General features: G+C 41.8%; 3 protein-coding genes and 1 long non-coding RNA gene across 7 annotated transcripts in view; 2 read left to right on the forward strand and 2 right to left on the reverse strand.

The window, feature by feature from the left end:
• pkn1a (protein kinase N1a) overlaps nt 1-5088 on the forward strand; it is a 49188-nt gene extending 44100 nt beyond the window's left edge. For both annotated transcript variants that reach the window (XM_037110884.1, XM_037110876.1), the window contains exons 15-23: nt 215-290; nt 806-897; nt 1249-1425; nt 1671-1733; nt 1943-2019; nt 2138-2280; nt 2775-2882; nt 3074-3154; nt 3348-5088. In XM_037110884.1, coding sequence (XP_036966779.1) covers nt 215-290; nt 806-897; nt 1249-1425; nt 1671-1733; nt 1943-2019; nt 2138-2280; nt 2775-2882; nt 3074-3154; nt 3348-3551 — 1021 coding nt within the window. In that variant the 3' untranslated portion in view covers nt 3552-5088. The remainder of the gene's footprint in view (nt 1-214; nt 291-805; nt 898-1248; nt 1426-1670; nt 1734-1942; nt 2020-2137; nt 2281-2774; nt 2883-3073; nt 3155-3347) is intronic.
• The window catches only part of LOC119026695, a 1024654-nt gene that overhangs the window by 951195 nt on the left and 48092 nt on the right, over nt 1-25367 (reverse strand). The window lies entirely within an intron of this gene.
• LOC119027364 lies at nt 4743-7062 on the reverse strand. Its single transcript, XR_005077362.1, has 2 exons — nt 6928-7062; nt 4743-5754 (listed from the first exon to the last, which is right to left on the reverse strand). It is a non-coding gene; the product is annotated as an uncharacterized LOC119027364 (long non-coding RNA).
• map2k7 (mitogen-activated protein kinase kinase 7) lies at nt 7169-24724 on the forward strand. Of its 2 annotated transcripts, XM_037111274.1 has the most exons (12): nt 7169-7363; nt 9286-9333; nt 12110-12254; nt 12594-12660; nt 13721-13834; nt 14842-14961; nt 15067-15174; nt 15267-15446; nt 15573-15653; nt 16344-16486; nt 16895-16940; nt 17024-24724. In XM_037111274.1, the coding sequence occupies exons 1-12, from the start codon at nt 7240-7242 to the stop codon at nt 17165-17167; spliced, it is 1320 nt and encodes a 439-aa protein (XP_036967169.1). In that variant the 5' UTR covers nt 7169-7239; the 3' UTR covers nt 17168-24724. The 2 variants fall into 2 exon arrangements, with proteins under 2 accessions (XP_036967169.1, XP_036967174.1); XM_037111279.1 differs by lacking the exon at nt 9286-9333 and having other exon boundaries at nt 7174-7363.

The raw sequence follows: 25367 nt of genomic DNA on the forward strand, positions 1-25367 counted from the left end.
CTCCATTAATGTTTTCAATAACACCTGTGTGTGAGTCAAAACTTCTGCTATGATAAAGTCCTAACCATTATCACGGAGTACTCGACCCACGCTTACAGTTCCCGTGTCTGCCACAACAAATGTCTTTGGTTCTGAGTTGTTTGTATGATTTTTGATCTGTTTATTTTGGTATCCACTATGAATGCTCCTGCTGACTGCATGTCTGTCTCTCCAGTAAGCAGAGGAAAGGTCCTCTGTCTCTGCAGGACTTCAGACTCATTGCTGTTTTGGGCAGGGGACACTTTGGGAAGGTACGGTTTGGAGAATGGTCCTTGTGGTTGTTTGTTCTCTTGTTTGTTTTTCACTAAATAAAACTTTTAACTTGAAATGCACTGTGAGGGGGGGGAAGGTTTTCCAAATTTAAATGAACAATGATCACAAAAAGTCTTCAGTCACAAAAACCATAAATGGCAGAGAATTTTTAAAGATAATTTCTGTGTTCTTTATGTCATCAAGTGCCTTGGTTTTTTATGTATTGAATGTATAACATTCAACATCTGCAGGAGCTTATAAACCCAATAGAAAACTGTCTCATAATGATTAAGTTCACTCAGACATGCTTATCTTGAAAAGTTTTCGACATCAGTCTCATGAACACGAAAGTTGCAGGTTTAGATCGTGTAGTTCGGACTTCAATCATAATATCTAATGAGTTTAAGAAATATTAGATGTCTTCTTCATTAAATCTATAAACATGCTCATCTACAGGACAGTACAGCTTGCATCTTTCAGAGTCAAACAAAATGAGCTGCGTGTCTGTCTGCAGGTGTTGCTGTCAGAATACAAGAAGACGGGCACGATGTACGCCATCAAAGCCCTGAAGAAAGGAGACATTGTAGCTCGGGATGAGGTGGAAAGGTGTGTGTCAATGTGCTTATTGCGCTCTATGATCCTGTGTTTGTGTGATTGGTTGTTGTTTTTCTTTAGACTGGATCTTTGGGGGTACATTTTACTATATTTAATCAGTGCTGCTGTGCATTTGAATCACTGTGATTACTGTTCATCCGTAGGCGAGTGTGGGTGTCTCATTGACCAGAATAAGCACTCTCTAATTATGTGTAAATGTCTCTGGTTTTCCCTCTCCTCCACTCAATCCTTCATTTATCTCTTCTCTTCCGCATCCTCCCATCTTCACCTCCTCCTTCACACTCCCCATTCCTCCTCCTCCTCATATTCCTGTTCACTCTTTTCTTCTCTTTCCTCCTGCAGTCTGATGTGCGAGAAGCGCATCTTCGAGATTGTGAACATGTCACACCATCCCTTCCTGGTCAACCTGTTTGCGTGCTTCCAGACTCCAGAGCATGTGTGTTTTGTGATGGAGTACACAGCAGGAGGCGACCTGATGATGCACATCCACACAGATGTCTTCACAGAGCCACGAGCCGTGTATGTAACATCTGTGTGTGTGTATGTGTCAGAGAAAGGATGTAAAGTCTGGAAAACCCTGGCTTCCAAACCTGTTCTTTAAAATAACGTTTGCTGGTATCCAGTCCAACTAAACACACCAGCTCATTTATTGTCATTTACAGTAAACAAAACCATTGTGTTCAGTTTTGTAGTCATCCTGATGTTTACATTTCGTTGCCTTTTTATTGCAGGTTAGTAATATTGTTTCTTTGGTTTGACTTCAGGTTTTATGCAGCTTGTGTAGTTCTTGGACTTCAGTTCCTCCACGACCACAAGATTGTGTACAGGTGAGTGGAGCCCACACAAACCTTATCCTCTCACATTATTGTGGCATGTAGAAATGTGTGTACTGAACAAGCGACAGACTAAAAAAGCTTTTTCATTTGTTATTTGTTTGCATGCCTTTTAAACTCCCTGTGTACTCTCAGCTGTGCTCGGTGAAAAACTGCAAACAGAAACTGACTTTTCCAACATCTTTTCTCCCTCCTTCTCATAGAGACCTCAAGCTTGACAACCTGCTGCTTGACACAGATGGTTATGTGAAGATTGCAGACTTTGGACTGTGTAAAGAAGGTGGATATTGTTGTTACTGTCAGATGCTGTCAGCTTATTTTATTTTCCATGTTACATCAAGTCCAGGTTGCCTGCTGTGCATACTTTAAACAATTCATCTGTCTGCCTCTCTCTAAAGGGATGGGCTTTGGTGATCGGACCAGCACGTTCTGTGGGACTCCAGAGTTTTTGGCCCCAGAGGTCCTTACGGATACATCCTACACCAGGGCAGTAGACTGGTGGGGCCTGGGGGTCCTCATCTATGAAATGTTGGTGGGAGAGGTGAGAAATACTTGATTGCACTTACACTTTCCATAAAGTTATAGCCCAACGAAGTTTTTTGACTTGTTATATTAATATCACATTGGTGTGATCTGTGATTTCACAGATGAGCTTGGCGTAAATGATGAACTGGATGAATTTGATCAGTTCCAGATCTTTTTTGATTTATTAAATATGAATTCAACAACAGATTAGGTAAACAGATGGGTTGACCTGATGAATTGGCTGGACTTACAGCTTCTCTTAAGTTTCCTGTGACTCTGTACTGTAAATGGCCCAATAACAAATCAAACGAGATCATGCACAAGTTACACAAGCAAAAGCAAAGTCTTAGATGCCTTATATATTCCTACTCCACTTTGCAAAGAAAGTTAGATCTGCAAAATCACCAACAACATTGATTTGCCACCTTACATGTGATTAATATGCTGATTTGTGAATTTCTGATCTCTGAAATGGATTGAACTAAGTGTGTTTTGCATTTGCACGTGTAGTCTCCATTCCCAGGAGATGATGAGGAGGAGGTGTTTGACAGCATTGTGAACGATGAAGTCCGCTATCCACGTTTCCTGTCCACTGAGGCTATTGGCATCATGAGAAGGGTAAGAACACACTAACATATTAAATGCACAATTCCTCCCTCTTCTGCAGACTTCTTCACTCATGAACAATACAATGACAAATGCTGCACATAAATACAAAACAATTATGATTCAAACGCAGAGGTGACACAGTGATGTTTGACTATAATTTCCCTTTATAATTTCTCATTCTTGTGTGTTATCATGAGCAGCTGTTGAGGAGGAACCCAGAGAGACGACTGGGCTCTGGTGAAAAAGATGCAGAGGAGGTAAAGAAGCAGCCATTTTTCAGAGTAAGTAAACTTGTCACTCTCTCTTATTCATCCCTGTAGTGTTTAAATCTCATTTTCTGACCAAATAGACCAGAGTATGTCCATATCTTGTTTGGAGTTAACACGTCTGTTTGCAGAAAAAAGAAAGAATTATTATTGTTATTTTAAGTTTTTAAGTTAAGTTTCTCAATTCTTTTTCTCCGTCTTCCTCCAGAACATGGACTGGGAGGCGCTGCTGCAGAGGAAAGTGCCACCTCCTTTCGTCCCCTCCATCGGCGGCAAGGAAGATGTCAGCAACTTCGACGAGGAGTTCACCACTGAAGCGCCAGCGCTTACACCTCCGCGTGAGCCTCGCGTGCTCTCCCGCAAAGACCAGGACAGCTTCCGGGATTTTGACTACGTCTCTGACCTCTGCTAGTGGGGATGGGTGGGGGCTCAAAGACTTCGAGGAATGTTTGATGTGGAAGGCTTCATGGCGGTCGTGCCGGAGCGGATCGACAGTCTCTACAGACTGTCAGCTGACTGTTTGTCTGCCGTTAACTACACTGTGAATGAATGTGGAGAGACCGGAAGCAGTCGGTCTTTGTTTTGTGTGTCTGCTGGGTTTCAAAGATGGAGGACTGAGAAAATAAAAGCTGGGAGGGACAAAATGTTTTATCAAAATCAAAGGACAAATGAAGGCCCCCTCTTCAATCATTGTACAACACACCAGTGACTTCATTCAGTTTATTTGTCACCTGTGCAGCTGTGAGAGGAGTGGCTCGCTGTCTCTTTGTACTGTTGACTGTCTGAGGCTTGCTTAATGGCCTCTCATACCAATGCCTTACATTTGTACTTGTATTTGATCCACAGAAATGCATTTTGTTGTTATTTTGTGGCCCTTTATACAGAGCAGCAGGAAGAGTGATTAGATGTGCTGCACAAATACTCTCCAAAAAAAAAAAAAGCATTAGATTGTGAGATTGGAAATCGTGACGTTCAGAGTGTATTTGTACGTAAATGATGATGAACTTCTCTCATGCTGACCCATGCTAGGTGAATTATGAGTTAACTACGGGGTAAAGAAACCACTGTCTTAATTTTCTTTTGGACTTTAACCAACTATTCTTTTTTTTTTTTTTTTTAAATGTGCTGCTTGGATTTTAATTTCAGCAACAGATTTTACAAGTTGCAAATACATTGTATTTTAGGTAACTTCTCAATGCATTACTCATGACCCACCACACACTCTGTTTTCATTGGATATACGAGTATCCCAACCAAGCAGGTTATTACATTCGTTTAAATTTAAAAGCAAAAAAGAAGAAAAAAATCTGAACACTAAGACTTGATGCACATGCAACTTGTTGTCCATTATGGGTTTGAGACACATTCATCCAGTTATCAATATGCTACCATTTTTACTGTTTTGTGAACATGAAGTAAGTAATTTCCCTCTGAGACAATTATATCTGACTTCAAACTGAACCAACACTGGCTCTTACAGTTGTTTTAGTGTCTGAATTTAAGTTTTCAAAACTGTCTGTTGTGGTCATGCAGGGTGTTTTGTTTCCATCACAGTGATAAAATCATCTTTGTTTTAGCCGATAACCAATAGATATCTTAGTGTTTTTTGTTTTTTTTTAAAATCTGGATGGCTCCACAAGCACACCCAACCTCATTAGCCACTTTTCTACAGTAGAGCCAATCAGAGCCTGCTGCAGTGAGTGCTGTCATAGATCCAATACATTAAAAAAAACGATCAATATCATCTGAGGGAAGCAGAATGATAAATGTTGGAGAATATGAGCCGGTGTTATAAACTTCTATGACACTTGAGCTTCTCTGAGTACAAGAGAGGTTTGTTGTGAAGTTGTATGTATGACGGCGTGGATTTTACTTATCTTGAGTATGACAATACAAAAACCATGTGAGAGTACGAGATGACTTATTTTATAAAGAAAACCTGGAGTGAATATGATGCATGTGTGTTGTTATTTATGGGTTTGGGAGTCAGTCAAAAAAGGAGGGGTCAAGTACAGATACCAGAAAGTTAAGTTCAGAAAAAATAAGGTCAGTTCTTAGTAAAATCTAACATTGTAGGGTTTATAAGTTTGAGCTGCATTTAGCGATTTAATTATAATTTCTTTGCCATAATTCAATATTGTTAATCAACTTTCACTTGATTCTTGTTCTTATAAAAGTTGTGTTGACATTTTTAGCAGGATGTGATTATGACAGTTATCATTTATTATTTTCATTATTATTTGAGATCAAACCACACATTATTTAAACCTTTAAAACGATATAAAACTGCGACAAAAACTGGAGTGGATCAAACTGCCAAGAGTCTGAGGAACTTCTGATCATTAAATAATTTAAATGATTTTTCAGTGACCAAATTGTTCCTGATTAGTTTTGATTGATGACTTGATCGAGTAATCAATGACTCTCTTAGCTGTTTAATAATGCATGGCAGAGCATGTTTATTCTCGACATCAGTTTGCTTAATGTGATTATCATTACTGTTTTTCCAATACCGTGATGCAGATTTCAGCCATATTGCACTTTTTCAAACACGAGTCTTAGTGCTGGGAGGGAAGTCATCTCGAAGGACAGGGTTTGCCAGGTCTTCGACCACACTGTGAAGGGCCAAACATCACGAATGAAAATACATTTATGGCTCATTTAATAGAGGTGATACAAATGCACATGACCGATGAGCCAAAATAAGTTAACAGGCCTGTTTAAACAGAGGAAATCACTACAGTGACTGCAGCACGCCAGGACATTTCTACCTTTTTAATACTGTATAACGCTCACATGTGTTTTCTGCAGGTTGGGTACAATATAAGGTGTATACACCATAATGTTGCTTCTGTGATCATCTGAACTTACCCCATCAATAAATGTCTGCTCCCACTGGCAAAACTTCACAGAGATGCCATTTAAATCATTAAAGTACACATGAAAGCTGTGCTTTTTTTCAGTGTAAAACAATCAAATTTCCATTTACTTTTCAGGTATGATCAAATAAATCTGTTCATATTTGACAGTGACGGCAGAGATACAGATACAAGTTCAGGTGCACCTGAATCAGTCAGCTAGCTGACACCGTTGATCATTTGTTTTTGATTGGAGCAAATGTATTTATAGTAAGTGGCTTAGGACAAAGGTGTCTGCTAAATGTCCTAAAAGTTAAAACAGAGAACTGCAAGTAACTACTTATTTTATCATCTCTAAATTTACAGTTGTATCGATTTTTATGAATCCCCTAATGCAGTGATTTCAGTCCTGTTCCTGGGGGCTTAGGGTTATATTTCCCTGCCCCAGCACACCTTTCAGATTCCAAAAGGTCAGAGAATATTTTAACATAACCATCTAATGTTCCCTGAGGGAAAAGCATGTGTTGTTCATAACGTTATTAGTCTTTGTCTTACAGTAAATCATTGCGATATGAGACATGTCAAAGTATCCTCTGTATGAAGGGTCAATTAAACATTTAAGCATTAAATTCTCTCATCTTTCACGTTTGAGAGGCTGGTAACACAGATCACAAATCACTGCTTCATTATCAAAAGGCTGGGATATTATTTTAATAATATCAATAATTCATAACAGAATTACGAAAACTTGTTCTGTGGTGTTCTTAATTAGATGTTAGATGTTTTTGGATGTACTTGGCTCCAGGGTCTGTGCAGGAGTCTCAGTAGATCATTTGACAAATTATTAACTAATTGATTACACAAACAGTTGCGGGTTGGTTTACCTCAATTGACAAATTGTTGCAGCTTCATCAGGCTAAAACCACTCACCTGCTTGCTCGGGGTGCTTTGCAGCAACAGTCGGTTCTATTTTGAGGATTTCAGGAGGATTGCAGGGGAAAAAATTAAGTCTGTTGCTTAATTTTCTCGGACTTTTCAATCCTTTTTCAATCCGGTGCAGATGAAACTGTGTAGTATGTGTGTAATGTGTGTGTGCCCAGTCAGTCAGTCAGTCAGTCAGTGTGTGTGTGTGTGTGTGTGTGTGTGTGTGTGTGTGTGTGTGTGTGTGTGCTGCTGGTCCTGCCTGCCAGAGAGGGGAGTCGAGAGCTCTGCTGGGAACTACATGGTGCTCAATTTTTCAAGATGTCGTCGCTGGAACAGAGGCTGTCGCGAATCGAGGAGAAACTAAAGCAGGAAAATGAAGAAGCTCGCCGGAGAATCGACCTCAACATCGACATGAGCCCGCAGCGATCACGTCCTAGGCCGAGTGAGTGTCCACCGGGGAGGACCGGGGAGTCGGTAACGGCCAGAATAGCCGGGGGAAAGATCGGAGAGGCGGAGGGAGGGAGGGAAGGAGCGGGGGTGTTATGCTGCTCCTAGCTACCACATGCTAACAGGCTAGCTACATAAACAAACACCGACTCGGCTCGGTCGGTTCATTTTACCGACGAATCGCTCATCTAACGAGAGAGGCTATTTCTAGAGTGGGTGAGGCGACATGTTTAAAAAGATAAAGCGCTGTCATGAGGTATCTCGCTGGCAGTCACGTCCCGAAATATGCTCCGATCCCGTCCTGTCAAACATGCTAGGCTAGCAGGCTAGCTAACCTGAGTGATAGTCGGTGGCAGGCCCAGCGTCAGTCAGAAAATGTGTAGTTTCCAGTCTGTTAATGGAACATAACGGAGGTGCCATGTGTCCACAGCTTAGCTACAGCTTCGAGTCGTTATCGAGCAGCGTGTTTTGCTTGTGGCTCTTGCGGCAAAGTCCGTTTTTCCCAGTGCCAGTTCTGACCGTTGACGAAACGGACGCTAATTTGTGCAGGCTACGAAATCAAGCTAACGTTCCACATACGTTGGCTCCGGTGTTGTGTCGATCACACGCCTCCACATTTAGAGGTGACATCCACACTGTCCGACACAGACTCGCTGAATTGAGTCATTCACAATATAAAGGGGAACATGTAGCGGGTGTGATAAGATTGGGGGAAACACGTAAGGTTGGGCCCTTGAAACCGTCTGGAGGAGGAAAGTGTCCAGCAGCAACATGCCTGCACTGACGGACTGACATGTAACACCGAAATAAACACAGTGCCGGGCACAGAAAGCTCTTTATAATCATAGCAGCCTGACCAAATCAACTTTAAAAACTGCCAGCCGACAATATAAGAAAAACTTGTTCATTCACAAGATCACCCCTTTCTTTCAGATCATCGCTTCTTGTCCATTCATGTGAGGTTTGAGTGACATGGACCATAAACCTGCTTCCCCCCGCCTTTTTCTTGTCTTTTAAACATGTTAAAGAGGGTTCACAATCTGTCTGTAAGAATGAAGGTTAGAGGAACAGCACTGTGTTTTTCCTATTGTCAACAAATCTCAAGGAAAGACCACATCTAGCAATATATGAACCTCACCAAGAGAACCAAGAACCTCACTTGTTGTCCAAAAAACTAGTGACGTGATAACATTGATGGGCCACGGCACAACGAAACATTTAACACAGTTTTCTTGATGGTACAACATTCAGTGTTTTCCATCCTCACGTGCCAACACCTCAGTTTTTCACTCCACCGGCAATCCCCCGCCTTTAGTTACCCTGTGTAAAGCGATCCAAGTAAGTTCAGCGCAGTGAATTACATGTATTAAATGTTTCATTACAGTGAACGTGGGCACTGTAGTTTATTTTGAGCTGCCGTAAATACTCCTTAGAGCAACAAATGTGTTTAAATCTGCAGTCGAGTAGCCCCACGAGATAGTTACTCCTGTTTGAGTAATGTGTGCTTTGAAACCAGCGGTGATCAGCTGTTTTTAAATAACATATCTGCAGCCTGGTTTCAAAGATTCATGACTTCAGTCAGAACCCAGTGCGCTTGGGGGCCGAGTGGCACAGGACCGGGTGGGGTTGGAGTCGGAAAGTATTGAAAGATGGATTGTTGATTTTTGGTCTTTTCAAAGGATTTATTGACAATGAGAAAAAAGATTAAAAAGAATCTCTCTGGCCTTATCCTCAAGTATACACCGCTTTTGTTTATGCTCGAAGAGAACAAAGAATTACAGGAGCCAGAAAGTCTGTGTTTTTTTTGTTTTTTTTTTTCTCCCCATTTGTTATATGATTGTGCGTGTGTGCATGTGTGATGGTAGAACAGTGCAGTAATGTGTGTGTGTGTGTGTATATTTTCTTTCCTCCGTCTAGTCATCGTGATCCAGCTCAGTCCTGCTCCAGCCCCTTCCCAGCGTGCAGGTATCATTCAATCCATCGCTCTCTCTGCCACTGCACCCTCTCCCCTCCCCAACACCTGTATCCCCCATCTCACCTCCCACCCCATCCTTCCTCATCTCTGTCAGGCCCTAAATATTCCCACTTCACTCACTGTAATTACTCTAACCTTTGTCTTCTTAACACTTAAGATTTCTTACATCCGGTGTACTTAAGAATCTAAAGAAGACAGAGTATGTGTAAAAGTTTATTAAAAAGTGGCTGTAAAAGTCAGTTTACTATCAACTAGAGGGTCTCTAGAGTAATTTAGGTTAGCATCTGTTGACAAAGTGAGGTTTGGCTTTTTGTGCTAACCTCAGATTTGCTTTCATTTCAAATCTCCTCCCAGCATGCACATACTGTGCTTTCTCCCACGCTGACACACTTCGTGCTCTGTACCTCATACCAGTGCCTGATTAGTTTACGACTGAATAAGGGCTTCGAGTTTAATCCATGATACCAGCTCTGATATCTTAGCCCCAGCAGTTATTTACACCTCCTCTCAAATCACATCCTCTTTCCATCTTTCCATCCCTACTCCTCTCTCTGTCCGTCTGTGTGTGCCAGTGGCAGGGCAGTGTTGGAGTGCGTTTGATGTAAGTGTGTGTGTGGACGTGTGTCAGATGATTAACCTTCGTTTCGCTGGAGGCGGAGAATCACGGTGCATGCGGCTTTTTTGCACGACACAATGTTTGGGGTTGTTTTTTTTTTTTGTTTCGACAGTCTCTAATCCAGCATCCCCACTGGTGCATCTGCAGGAGTGCTGTGAACACTCTGGCTTCTCTTTCTCTCTCTGTGTCTGTGTTCTCTGCGTGGCGACTGAAGACTTGCCTTCCTGTCCGAGTCCGACCGACTGACTGTCTGACTTCCAGCTTAGTCTGCGCTATGCAGTTTTGGCCGAATGTCTCCCCTCTTTCTTCCCTCACATTGGACTGTTTGATGTAATTCGCCTGTTATTCATCTTCTGGCATCCCCGTCCTTCCTGTTGCAGCAGGCGGCGGTGCAGTGCCTGCAAGTATCTGGGCGCCCCCCCCCCCCCCCCCCCCCCACACACACACACACACACACACACACTCTGTCTACCCTTCTATCCTGTCATCCGTCCATCTGGAGCCAAGCAAACTGTGGAGATGCGATCTGTGCCAAAGACTGCCTGAGTTCTCCTTCCTTTTTGTACTAACACCTTCTCCCTCTTCACTAACTGATTCTCCCCTTACAGGCTCATCTGTCCACAGGTGACTCGTGGATACAAACACCTGCAGGCACTCTCAGAAGAGCTGCAAAAAAACCAAACCCCCCCCAAAAAAACAATGATGATTTCGGCTGCATGATCCTCAGTGTTTTGGAAAATGGTTGAAGTGAAATTGACATAAAATGGGATTTAAACTCTTTGAAATCAGACTTCCGAAGTTTGGTAACATCCAAGGAGGTCATCATAGTCGCTGCTTACTGTCAGAGCGTTTGGTTGCCTGTACTAATACGTTAGATTGTTGTCCTGAACGTCTTTTAACATCTAGAGTTGATCGGAGTAAGTGCTTGCTTGCACATACTCCTGTTATAACAAGGTCAGCATTGTCTTTAACATGTCCTTGAACGCATGTTTTTATACAAGAAGCATGTTGCACCCGCTGTTTGGATCTGTTGTGAACTGGACCTACAGCTGTCAAGCAGGCACGCAGGGTTTAAAATCATTTAAAGGGGTTTCAGCCAGACTCATTGGCTTTGTGTGGATGATATCGTCTTTAATGACACATTTCGGTTTATTGCAGCTTGGGTTTCACTGCTCCGGCCATCAGTTCTGTCGGTTATGATAAAGTTGTACACACCAAAGTAAGTTTATGAGATCTGCTAGTCCGATGACGCACCAAACGCGTTAAGCAGTTAAGTGGTCATGTTCATTTTGAGATGAAGATTTCTGTTGATCACGGTTGAACCTCTGCTCAACTTTGATCTACTGTGATTGCCGTAGACAGAATTCCCCTTTCAGTGAGGGATTATTAATAACATTAGGTGTGCATAAATAAACTTGGGTTATTTAAAACGTGTTAGAACGACTGACCGCTCACAATGTTTGTAAGGTTGCTATGATCCCGGCAGTCGCTTCAGTGGGTTCAACACTGTCATAACAAATAAAACCAATGGCTGGAGCTAATATGATAAGTCCCAAGTGTAAATAAACCAGATTTCCCCTTTTAAAAATGTACCGTGGGCGTCCTCATCCCTAAACTGCACCTCCCGAGCTGTGGGCTAACCCCGTGCTGTCTCTCCCTGCCTGAGAATGGTGTTTCTTTTCCTCTGAGATAACCGTCCTGTTTGTTTTAACATGAGGTCGGGACGTCAGCGTAACAAAAACAAAGCTGGAACTTCGGGGAAATAAAAACAGCAAGTTTATCCACTACGGAGGGTCTAGATAGCAGCCAAGGCCAATCTCTCCTGGTGTCTCATGGGAAATAATCTTCAGTCGTTACTACACAGGACATGATCAGACGCTTTGATTTAGTCACTGTGTAACACTGATATTAGCTATATACTGATATAAAGCACACATACTATAATGATACACTATCACTATTATATTAATATATGATATTCTCTATTGGTGCACAGCAGTTTTAATCCACTAATATACTGGAGTCGTTGACTTCATGAATAAACACAGACATCTTACACCTCCTGGCGTGCTGGCCTCTGGTGTGAAACGTACTGTACCGTTCGCTCTGTTCTGTGTCTAATGTGTCATGTCCCCCCCACCCCACCCCAGCACTCCAGCTGCCGTTGGCCAACGATGGAGGCAGCCGTTCATCGTCTTCAGAGAGCTCGCCTCAGCACCACCCTTACCCCAGCCGCCCGCGACACATGCTCACCCTGCCCACACCTCCGTATGGCCTACAGAAGAGCTTAGAGAAGTATGTGGACACAGACGCATGATTAATAGCATTCCGCGTTAAAGGATCTTACTGTGTTTAATGGAGCATCAGTAAACCTGATCCTGCATGCTGTACATACACACATAAGAACTGGGCGGTAAGCAGAATCAAGGTTCACTAAAAGAAGAGCCCGTTGTTACACATAATGGGTCTGCATACACACAGAGTGTGGGTGGGGGAGATTTCCACAAACACACGTGTGATTCAGAGGTCCTGCTACCATCAAAACAAACATTTCACACTGAATCATACTTCTTAAAGCATTTGTGCGCTCCGACATTGCATGTCAGTGTGTGTGTGTGTGTTTTGTCCCCACAGTGCAGAGATCGACCAGAAATTGCAGGAGATCATGAAACAGACGGGTTATCTTAAGATCGACGATCAGGTGAGTCGTGCACACAGAGACGCGTGATTAGTTTAATGAGAAACCGTTGATCAAACACCTCATCAGACTACATCCAGGACCGGTTAATATGGAAAAACTCATGATCACAATAATTAAGCCAGGCCGACCGGCTGTCTCGTTTTCCAACGCTTATCATCGCTATCGCCATAAATTTTGTGGCAAACCCCTTTCGAGATCCTTTAAGGAGAGTTACATCGTCAGTGGGAACTGATAGGGTGGAGTGCTACAGCAAATAGGAAAGTATTGAAAGACGGACTGACACATTATCGATTTCTTGTTATTTCTTCTCCGTTTTCAGAAAATAGATAATCTCATCCACATTGCTACAGTTAAAAGCAGACATCCTATTGTAGTTAGAATGGAGAGCATTGTAAGACCAGGAGAAGGTTACAGTAAGAATTAGAATGCTTTTAAAGTAAACATTCACATCCCCTGAGGATGAGCAGAGCAATCCCAAGAAAACAGTATTACAGATTAAACTCAAAAGCTGTGAGATGTAAGTTGTTTTCGTTTACCAAGATAAAATGGAGGCGCTGGCCCCATTTTGTTTGTTATTGTCCTCCCTCCTCCAGCCTTTAGGTCCGTTATCATAGTCGGTGCCAGTGAGGGTTTGAAGCTGCAGAGAGCTGAGAAAATGATTTGAGTCATCGCTGCACTCCAGATTGTTTTTACTTCCCCTCATTAGCCCACAGGGGTCGTTACATCACGCACTCGATGAGATGTCACTCACAGCGTCTCAGTCACCAGTGATTTCATTTTAACGAGGCACGGAAATGATGCGTCTTCCCCTCTGTGCGCTTGTATTCTCAGTCATGGCCAACGGGGAAGCGGCTTAATTAAACATCAAAACATTTGTTAGTAAATGGCCCAGAGGGGTTTACTGTTGCCTCACGAAGCAGAAAGTCAGAACTGGCCCGGCTCATCTATTTTCAGCTCGGGGAGTTTGCACAGTAACAACATTCATTGAACATGTTGACCGGTAAAAAATATCTGGAGAATGATCTAAAATCTTGTTTTATTTGTGTCTGTCCGTCCACAGCGGTATCCAGCAGAGGTGACAGACCTGATCAGTGAGGGGGAGATCGGCAGCGGCACCTGTGGGCAGGTCTTCAAAGTTCGATTCAAGAAGACCGGCCACGTCATCGCTGTCAAAGTAAGACCCGCCCACCCCAGCACTCATCTGGTCACAGAACACATTTATCAGTACTAAAATGTAGATTTTACTGGTAAGTTGTGTAATGTACAGCACTCCTGATTTTTCTCTTTTGTTTCAGTTTTTTTTTTTTTTTTTTTTTTTGACAGCTAATACATGCATCGTTGCAGCTCTGGACGAATACTAGACATTGAGAGAATAATAGAAATAAAGGAATATGAAATACATTTTAAATAAAATGACTCAAAACACAGTTTCAGATGGGAGTGAATTGGTCCATAATTCACAACGAGATAAGACACGGGACCATAAAAATATATTGCCTAAATAAAATGTCTCTTTCAGTTTGAAGCTCTTTTTCATTTGTCATTTATCTGATGGGGGTGTCGTTACAGCAACAATCACAGAGGCATTTTACTGACCATTGTATTTAATTAAATTTCAGGTTTGGGAAGACATGATGAATATCAGTTACAAGCACTGTGTTGTAATTATGGTGTTTATGCGTTACTAATCCTGTCGACTGTATGTTAGTGTTTGTGCTGCTCATGCTGCATGAGGTACCGTTGTTTTGGTCAAGCTAAACCATTTTAGGGAACAAAATCTGTGGCTCATTAAAATTGAAACGGATCTCCCGACATGAGCTGTTAAGACATGAACAAAACTCTCCGACATTGGTCAACATGACCAAAACACAGCAGGACCTTGATGCCCAGCCTGGTTCAGCTATCTTTTTCTGTTGTACTTTCATTGTGAAAAGTTTACCAACAAACACAGTGGCAGTAATGACCCCACACAGCAACCCTCTTATTTAAGAGATGACTTAATTGTAGCCATCCAAGCTGTTTAACAATTATGGAGTCAATCAGCAACACGAGGACTCATTTGCCTTGCGATTTTCGAATAGCTTGTTTCTTAACATGCACATCCAGTGTGTGTGTGCTGCATGCGTTTAAATGCTGGGAGGAATTTTAGATGTCTTTATTGTGTGTGTGTTCTGTCACCAGCAAATGCGTCGCACAGGAAACAAGGACGAGAACAAGAGGATCCTGATGGACCTGGATGTGGTGCTAAAGAGTCATGACTGCCCTTACATCATCCAGTGCTACGGTGCCATAGTTACCAACGTGGGTGTCCCTGAAACACATTACTGTCTACATTTCAAAATATCAGCTGAGCGCTTTCTGCTAGGACTGGGTAAAAGTTGGATGTGTGTGTGTGTTCTTGTACAGACGGACGTTTTCATCGCCATGGAGCTGATGGGAACATGTGCTGAGAAGCTGAAGAAGAGAATACAGGGCCCGATCCCAGAGCGAATCCTTGGAAAGATGACAGTGGCAGTAAGTGGGAGAAACTTAGATACAGATGGGGAAAGTTTAAACCCTGATTGTTTTACTCTTAAAGTCTAACTCTGCGTGTGGTCCTGCTTCAGATAGTGAAAGCTTTGCAGTACCTGAAAGAGAGGCACGGTGTCATCCACCGGGACGTCAAACCCTCCAACATCCTCCTCGACGCTAAAGGTCAGATCAAACTGTGCGACTTCGGCATCAGCGGACGCCTTGTCGACTCAAAGGCCAAGACCCGCAGTGCCGGCTGTGCTGCCTACATGGCAGTGAGTGAACACCCACACACACTACACTCAAAACAGTGCAAGTGTCTCACACACAAATCACAGTTTACACCCTACACACAGCCTGGTTCCCTAAACAGAGCGCTGCCCGTCTTTGTGTTCTTGCAGCCTGAGAGAATAGACCCTCCAGATCCCACCAAACCTGACTACGACATCCGAGCAGACGTGTGGAGCCTTGGCATCTCTCTGGTAAGACTCCTTTTATTTTGTTAACATAAAAAGTAGTGCACTTGCTTTCTCAGTGGTTGCCATGGCCGTCTGGGGTGCTGTAAGAACTGATAAGGTACAAGATTTGTGCATGTATTTCAGTATTTATTTGTACACCAGAGATTTCTAATGAGGTCACAATAATGTTCTGGGTTCAACAAATGACAAAAACCAGTATCATCACAAAAGCTCTTGATTTTGAATTTGGAAGCCGTCTTGAAGATACTACCTGCAGAAATAACATTTAGACCAACAAAAACACCGAAGCATGCTATCTCAGCATATACTGCTAGTCCTGTTTAAAAGCTTTGATGACTGAGGATGAGGATTTTTAAATGGAATTTTGTGTGAGGCCGGGAATGGTTTACATCATCTGAATATTCCACTGTAGCTTCATCCATTATTAATCAGCAGTGATCATAGACATGAGTGGTTACCTGATAACCCCTCTTTTTGACTGGATAGTTCAAGTAACTTAAGAGTCTTTAGAACTAAACCAAGAACTGAAAGTACCTGTGTTTTCATCACATCCAAAACTAATTTCATTGTTCTGTCAAATTACAAACAGTTGTAGACAACTGTAGAGTTTTTATGTTCTTTATTTAAACATCATATTTGTCAAGTGAAGTGTTGGTCGGTGACTGGATGTTAATGGGCCCTTGTGTCTACTAGGTGGAGCTGGCCACAGGACAGTTTCCCTACAAGAACTGCAAGACAGACTTTGAGGTTCTGACCAAAGTACTGCAGGAAGATCCTCCTCTGCTGCCTCTCAGCATGGGCTTCTCCCTCGACTTCCAGTCCTTCGTCAAAGACTGGTGAGCACAAACCTCTCTCTGAAGCTGAAACTCACCGGCTACAGAACAGTCAAACTTTCAGTGGTGTTTTTTTTTTTTTTTTTTTGTTGAGAAAACCAAGAAAAAAATGCAGATCTTGTAACAGTGTTTTTCGCTACTTTGATCCTGTTCTGTGGAACAAATTGCCTGTCTGATGGTTTGTCACTGCTGCTTTTGTGTCTGTGGGATGGTTGTTAATGTCTTGTGGAGGCTGGGTGTTTGTCAGTGTTGTTTGTTCTTGTATTATACAGTATAATCTCATTTCTCATGTTGCTGGTCACCTCTAATTTTCCCGTGAAGAAATGCTCTATAAAAATGAAATTGCTGTGCCTTAAAAATGTTCTTAAAATGTACTAGCTGCAGCTTCACCTCGTGCGTGTCTTCCCACAGTCTCACAAAGGATCACAGAAAAAGGCCAAAATACCACCAGTTGCTGGTAAGACAACAGTCAAAATGAGAAAAAGACATTTTGTTGAGATTCACCAGAAATGTACCTAAACTGTCTCTCTGTCCCTCCAGGACCATAATTTCATCCAGCGTTACCAGGTGCTGGAGGTGGACGTGGCCGGTTGGTTCCAGACGGTGATGGACCGCACCGAGTCGCCTCGCAGCAGCCAGTGTTACAGCCATCAGCACCAGCTTCACTCGCTCTTCAGTAGGTAGCCTAGCCTACCCCAGCCCGGCGTTAGCTTAGCCAGACGCTAGTCTAGCCTAGCTTTAGCTTTGCCAAGCCCAGACTCAGTCTGTCCTAGTCTAGCCCAGCGTTAGCAGCTAAGCCTAGCGTTAGAGCCAGCCCGCCTGTCCATCTGTCCACCGGAGCACCTGAAGAGCCCACAGAGGAGGGGGAGAGACTCGATGGAGGTCTCTGGATGGACAGATGGACGGAGAGATGGACTGATGGTTGGATGGATGGATGACACAGGTGGTTCTGTTTATCTGGACAGGCAGATGTCGGGAGGAGGGAAGAGGAAAAAAAATGCACACTGTAGTTAGCTTCATTCATTTCGACTCATGTCTCGTCACTCTATCGTGTCACATCATCGTGTCTAACACCCACACACACACACACTTCACATACAAACTGGTTTTGTATCTTGTATGTGTCTCTACATTTCCTTCACTTTCCATTAGTTTTCCACCTACATGTCTGTCTCCGGCATTGATCCAAGCCATTGGATTAGTCAACAGCGTAGTCACTACACACTGGAACAAAGCATCTGCTACATTAGCAAACCTGAATCTCTCTTGTACATAAACATGATGGAGGACACAGCAATGTCCGGTGCAATTATGATTCTTCAGGTGTTTCTACTATCACACATTCTCAGGCTGTGAGTGAGTAAGTGTGCGCGTGTGTGTGTGTGTGTGTGTGTGTGTGTGTGAGAGAGAGAGAGAGAGAGAGAGTGTATGGATCAATATCAAGACACAGTCACTGGTTGTTTTTAGTAGTAAGATTATATTTCCTTGTCTTTTAATCACCTTCACACTACAGACAGCTGTAACACACAAGAAGAATTAATTAACCTGTGAGCCGTGCTTCATTACTAACGTGTAAGAATAGTAACTCTCATTGAATTTAATATGAAATATGTTTAGAGTACCCATCATTGTATTTAGCAGGTGCATAATTGGAAAAAAAAAAAGAATCACAAAAAAATTAGTGTTGCATTTTAGTTTTGTAGAAAAGGAGTCATTGTGGTTTTTGCATATTCAGAGGGATTTATGTGAACTTTAAGAGCGTTACAGGAGTTGTAGGGATGCTGAGAAGAGAAAAGACCTTTTTAGAAGTGTGCAAGAGAAAAGCAGAGAAAGTTGAAAGTTGAAGAGTGTGTTATCGTTGATTGATGGATTTGGAAGATAGAATATCTCTTACTAGCGAGAGACACAGGAGAAAGAGGCTGGAGAGGAGAGTGATTTTTCATTGAAAAGATAAAGAACAGGAGCTTATCGTGTACAAAGACTATAAATGAAATAGATCTTATTACCTGTGGAGCGTTTCTTAACTTCACTCCCTGTCCGTCTACCTCTTCCTCTTTGTCCACCTCTCTGTCTGCTTCTGCTGTTCAGTGTGATGTAGTGCTCCACAGTGTGACCAGACCAAAGGCTGCGTGTAGGTTGTTTTTGTCAGAGGCCAAGACATTTCAGACGATTAAGAAGCCACACAGACTGGTCTTGATAATGCATCTGTAGGTGTTTTTAAGAACCTAGAACAGGGGTCTCAGACTCGCAGCTCATGGGGCCACAACTGACCTTGTTTTGAAGATGATTTTAAAGTAATGATGTACTTTTTCAAGAGCCGAATAATCTACTAGTTTATAAAATGTTAGAAAAATAGAGCCGTTTAGCATGGCATGTATTTATATTTCTTCATCGATCCACACGCCACTACTATGGGTTGGGGTCACAATTGGTTGGGATTTTTGGAGAAATGGTTCAAATCTATGTTCCCTACAATCAAGACTCTTTAGAACCAGAAACCAGTTAATTTTGGGGTATTTTTTTATTACATAATTAATCAGTTATCGTGGTTGCATTGTTTTGGTCACAGATTCATTTTCTGTCGATCAATTAATCTATTAATTGTACCTTCTTAACATAAACCAATAGCATGCAGCTTTAGCGCAGCGCACCTGACACCAAAGTGTGTCTTTATCTAAATAAAGACTGACCTAGAGCACGGACAGTGTCAAGAAACCTGTTAGTGTTCCTGGCTGGTGGCCCCAGGGTTATTTGACTTTGAGACCCCTGAACTAGAGGATTGTTAGGATGAAATCGATTGAGTCAGGCTTGTTTATAAAAGACGCATCTAACCTGGTCAAAGTGTTGGTAACTGAGATGTTTAGATACACTCAACGGATGCAAGTCTCCAGAGACTGACAGGCTAGAGTCCGATTGCCTCCCCTCTCGCAGGGCCACAGCCAAAGCCTGCTAGATGTGCAGACTCGAACCTCCCACGCCCCGTCACGCACCAAACCAAATCACTGCTAGACACAGAGAACCGAGGACTGGCAACTATAGAGAGTGGAACCTGCTAAGTGTCAGAGAGAGAAGGGTACAGGAATGTTGTCGAGATGGCAGAAAAGATGAGTGAAAAAGAAATGACACTGAGACGTGAGGACAGAGTGAGGTGAGAAGGAAGACAGGGAATGTTAAGAAAGTGAGATGAGAAGTTAAAGAAAGTCAGAGACAAACTGGAGTTGGATGACTGAAAGTGAAGTGTATAAAAGAAGACGAAGACAGAAAACATCAGCCCAGGTGTCACAGGACTGCCGAGCTCTGAGGCTAGCTGTTTGTTGTAAAAAGCTTTCATGGTGTTTCACCAATGTACCAATTCTGATTTTAGCCAGTGAGTTAGTGTGATGTGTTTATGTTCTTCTGTTCAAACAATGTTATTTATTTACATTGCTACTGCTGCTACTTTTTTTTTATTGCTTTAGACGCTGCTGTCACTTCTTTTCCCCAAAGGACAAATACTTTATTCTTTTTTATTTTAAGCCAAATAAGTGAAATAATGCAATGTCAACACATGTTACCAAATACAGAGGAGTAAGTCTGAAGAGGGAAAAAGCAAGTGAGGGAGGGTGAGGAGAGAGAAGGTGCAGGGAGGTCGGCTTCACGAAAAGTACTAACAGACAAAATGTAAACGCGCACCTCACCTGAAATGTAGCTCTATGTGTAATGGAATTAGTTAATCATTTATATCATGACGTCACACTAAAGTCTGTACAGTGTAGATATGATCAGAGGGGATGTCAGTCTGTCTGTCCAGATGCTTTTTGTCACATCCATCTTTTACTGCATCCATCCATCCCTCCATCTGTCCACAGGTCGCCGGCAAGCTCAACAAGCTTGACAGTTTACACCAAAGGTGTCCACAACTCAACTAAAAAACACGAGAGAGCGAGAGCGCGCGTTGTTGTTATTGTTATGACTATTGTTATTGACATAATTGATTACTCTCAGCTATGGTATATACAGAATCTCTCTTTAGCTAGTGGGACAGGGGGAGGTGGGTGCCCTGTAGTATAGCAGTGATGTGTGTGTGTCATATACTGTACAGTACAGGGGGAGACTGTTAAACTAACATACCGTGACAAAACCAGCCGGTTCACCCTTTTACTCAGTGAATCCACTCACTGTGGGCTTGTATCAGGGAGCTTCCTGTGGGCCACATGGCTTCACCGAGCCACTGACCATCAGCGATCCTGGACAACTGGTGTCACACAGCTGGTTAACAGCCAGCTCCGTTAATGTTTCCAATTCAGCGAAACCTCATTTTGAGAAAATGTTCTTAATCACGCACCAATCAAATCAAATGTTGTCAAACCCAGCTGCAATATTGTTTCTTATTATCGATATATAGGACGATACTGAAATACCTGCAATGAGCTCAAGATCAACCAATTTATACTACATTAACCATGAAAATAATATTGCTTTAAAGAACGAGGAGAAAGTGTTCCTATTCGTTATGAATGATCACTCATTAGTTTGTGTATTATTCTATAATCTCTTGAGTTTTAAACCCAGAGTAGACACGTGTACATTGTGTAAAATCAAAAACTCTTACCACTTCTATTTTTATCATGGAAATCAAAGTAACTCTAATGATACATTCAGACACTCTGTATGTGTGTCGCCCTGTTGCTTGAAACTTTTACTCTCTACTTGTGTCCATGTTAATTCCACTGATCTGATTATGTAGCAGATGCCCTTATTATGTTTAGGTTCAGCCCAGTGTCCCTCATCTGATAATAATTTTGCTTAATATGTAATAGTTTTATTTGAAACATTAACAGAATTACCAGAAAGTAAAGAAATAGTAGTTTTGACATTCTGATATGTAGCATATTGTGTTGCTGAGATATTTACTGACGTTAACATGCTCATTAGCTGTCCCCATCCCGGTCCAAAGTTCCTGTGTTGGCTTCATGGCTACCTGAAGCTAGCTAATGGCAGCTCCAGTAAGCAGCAGTAAGCTGTCACTTTGGGCATCTGCCCCCAATTTGTTTTTATGATGTATTTGACAGGTGGACAATTCTGGTGGACATGTTGCACCTTTTTTAAGTAAATATATATGAATGAATAATAATAATAATATTAACTAAGAAATAATGTACTCCCGTTTTGCTGGGATCCTTCAGAGAACCACTTGCCTTGATCAGTCTTCTCTCGTTAGCCCTGCAACAAACCATGGTAACCTGTCCTGGTAAAAAGTGAGCCAGCTTTGTGATGCCAGGAAACCTGAGTTAAGTCCAAAGATGGCTCATGTTTCTTCGTGATACAGACCCTCTGAGCAGACTGACAGTGAGTTGGCACAACTCCGTTAGCTCGGCTAGCTTTGTTGGGTTTTAATCTGGAGACCCTGGAACTGATTTCAAACAGTGAACAGGGACTCTTACAAACTCTCCAGATGACAGGATTCAGGGCTGAGGGTGACATCAATGCTCAGCCTCTCTGCTCAAACTGTTTTATATAGACCTGAATCTGGTGCTCAGCGTCCGTCAGCTGTACTGCTTTGCCAGTACAGCCTGAGGTATTCTCATTGGTGCCGTTTCTAAAACACTCTCAACATTCACTGTTTAAAACTCTGTACGTGTCCAGCTGGACCCAGTCTCCCACTGTCGAGGGTCTCTGTTATTAAGCTGATGTGTATTTTACACACGCACACACTCGCTCGACTGTGCCGTTTCCATCCAGTCACCTGATTGGATGACGGTGCCACGCTATGGCTTCTGAATGAGAATGACTGTCAAGTGTGTGTGTGTGTGTGTGTGTGTGTGTGTGTGTGTGTGTGTGTGTGTATGTGAGGAAAAAACACATCTACAAAAACACACACACACCAATTGTATAAAGTGAACCCATTCTACACAGCACTGCTCGCTACTGCCAATAGTGGCTTTATGTGTATATTAGCTGGTCAGGTGCGAGGCCAGGGGTGTATAAAAACAGCTAGCTCATAGCGTGTACCTGCGCTGTGCCTTGACACTGAGGGAGAGCGTGTGTGTGGGTGTGTGTGTTGTAAACCCATCTGTAAGTAAACCAAATATCATTTTCACTATGCAGTCATTCAAACCATGTCAGCTTGCTTCGGTGGGGAGAAAAAAAACCTCGTGTACATACACAGATAAACTGGAGTTAGCGACAGTGTGTTGTTCTTTTTCGAGCCCCCCCTCCCAGTGTGATCAACGTCACCGCCTTCAGCTAGTTCACTGAACAAAGAGAGCGAAAGCAAGAGATGTGTTTTGAATGAGCTGACAAATATTTAAGGATTGTATCGGGGTTGGGGAGGGACGGGGGTTAGACCTGGGGTTTGTAGTTTTGTGGGAGATACAGATCAATGCTGTAAAGTATATCAATTGCATGTTATTGTCACCGTTGTAACTGCCATTGTTTTGTTTTTTGTTTTTTTTTTCTTCCAAGACAACGGTCGGTTGGGGTGGGGATGCACAAAACTTTATCCTTATTTATGATTTTTACACATATAGTCTGTATTTTTGTTTCTTTTTTGCAAAAATGTTGAATCATTGTGTACTTAGGAAAAGACACATTTTTTTGCCTTTTTTTATGTTCTCTGTCAACTTTGCAATATACTTTTTCACTTTGGACCCGTCAGTAGTCGTTGAGGAGGAGGAGGAGCTGTATCTTTATTAGCAGACAGTGTTTGTTAGAATAACGTCCTGTTTTTCCCCTCATTCATGTGCCGTGTGTCTTTCTTTCTTTTTTCTTTCTTTCAGTTAGCCGTGTGTGCGAGCAGAGAATGTGTGATGTTTATTTGTCTACCAAAAGTCTTTACTGATGATTATTATTAGCTTTTATTTTTGTCCATTGTTTGTTTTTTATTATTACTATGATTACTGTTTTTATTATTATTTTTGTTGTTATTATTATTCAGGGCAAAGATGACACCAAATTGAACAAAGAAATAATGATCAGTGCTGAGAGCTGGACAGTGTGTCCATATTTCTGAAGGTTTCTTTTACTGGCGAGGTGGAGCAATCGTTAATTTCTCACCGTTACGCTGTAGTGTCTGTCCACCTGATTTAAACCGCCACATAAAGATAACCTCTGAACTGAAAGTCTAATAGTGTTTTATTATTATTATTATTATTATTATTATTATTATTATTATACTGGTTTTTCTTGGATCAGATATCAAGATCGATTTATTTCTTGTTACCCCTGTTTGGGTCATAAATTGTGTGCTGTTATTTAATTTTTTTTTTCTCCCCACATCCCTGCCCATTGCTTTTCATTTTTTATTCTATTTTATGATTATTATTTTGTTTTTTTTCTGGTTTGTCTGATGCTGTAGGCAGTGAGCTGATTTTTCAAATGCCAGAGCTTTCTTTTTTTCCCTTTCTTTTTCTAATGCTGAGACTGTCGTGACTGATGTTGCACTTGTGATGGGTTTTATTTTGGTTTTGTTTTGTGTTGCAGATTGTTGTGCGGAGAGGAGAATATTGGGTGTTTTCCTTATTTTCTTTTTTAAGTCACAGCAGTTATTTTATCAATCATAGATCTGTGACACAGAGCAAGAAAAGTGATTCTACAGTGTATTTTTTTCACTGATATTTATTTATTGGTCATTTGTATGTTTTTTTTATGTGTATTGCTTTTTTGTGGAGGGCAAACAGGACTCAAGGTAGAGGAGTTAGTCTGTCATTGGCATTTTACCATTGTGTACAGAAAGCAAAATATTGTATTCAACCATCACACTACCATACAGTCCATAAAGAAACGTATAAACAGGTTAAAATAGAAACCTACAGCACAGTAAGGTGAAGGCTTTACTGTGGCTGTCTGACATTATTTTGTTTACCGTTTACGCTCTCAGAAGGCCCCATCAAACAAACTGCTCATGGATAAAAGCTGAGTCGCCACAGCATGGTGTATTGAACTAGTGCTTTGCTAATAACTCACAGTCAAAGCTTGTATTGTTTGAAACTTGGATGGTTTTTATCAGTGAGTACTGAATGCCAGCAGCAAAGCAGACTAGATTTGTTTTTAAGTTTTAGGTATTTCAGCTGATGATAACTACTATGATAGTGGACTGATTGGCTTGTTATTAACCTGCACTCCCTGTTAGCGAGGCAGGAGACGCCCTGCTTTGAATTATCATTGAGGTTTGTTGCTTGGTTTAAGTCTAGATTGCATGACATTGCTAGTGCGCAGGGAGGGGGGGAGGATCAACTTCAGTCACCACTGTTGCAGTTTAAAGGCTTCTTGTATGTACGACACCATGGATTCATTGTCTTGACAGTTGTATCAATCGACACAGCTTTACTGCCTGTTTCTTTAATGTGTGTTTGTTTTTTGTTTTTGTTTTTGTTTTTGGCTGTATTTTATCCCCCCCTCTCCCCAGTCTCATTTCAAACAGAATAAATGCCATTATATTGTGAATACCTCAGGATTTTTTTGGAGAAAAAAAATAATAAAACACTTAAAAATCAAATAAATAAATAAATAAAAAAAACTCATAAAAAGTTGATGTGTCATGGTGGCATTTTGTTTCTTTTCCGACCAGGCTATTCATGAAGAACACGGTAAGAGGACGATCAAAATTCAAACTTTCACAGGAGGGCTGTGAAGGTATTCATGGAACGATAACCATCCCAGGAAATACTTTGACAAAATGTCCTGACATATGCAAAACCTGATATGTATAAATATTTGATCACTAATATCTTACATGTACATGGTACAATAACATCAATTTTCATACCACTGTATCACTAACACCAGTAAACTGCTGCAACCCTAGTCCCCAGTAAGGGCAAAGAGCCACAATTCCAATAATACAGAATTTTCAAATGTGAGAGAGAGGGAGGAAATTACACCTTTGATGATGTCTCTTATTAGA

Source organism: Acanthopagrus latus, chromosome 1, assembly GCF_904848185.1.
Source record: "Acanthopagrus latus isolate v.2019 chromosome 1, fAcaLat1.1, whole genome shotgun sequence".
Lineage (NCBI taxonomy): Eukaryota > Metazoa > Chordata > Actinopteri > Spariformes > Sparidae > Acanthopagrus > Acanthopagrus latus.

Bases quoted from the DNA above. Each gene is read 5' to 3' on its own strand.
- map2k7 (XM_037111274.1), top strand. From the start codon at position 7,240: ATGTCGTCGCTGGAACAGAGGCTGTCGCGAATCGAGGAGAAACTAAAG. The intron at 7,364-9,285 runs GTGAGTGTCCAC...TCCTCCGTCTAG, and splicing joins GCGATCACGTCCTAGGCCGA to TCATCGTGATCCAGCTCAGT. The intron at 13,835-14,841 runs GTAAGACCCGCC...TTCTGTCACCAG, and splicing joins GCCACGTCATCGCTGTCAAA to CAAATGCGTCGCACAGGAAA.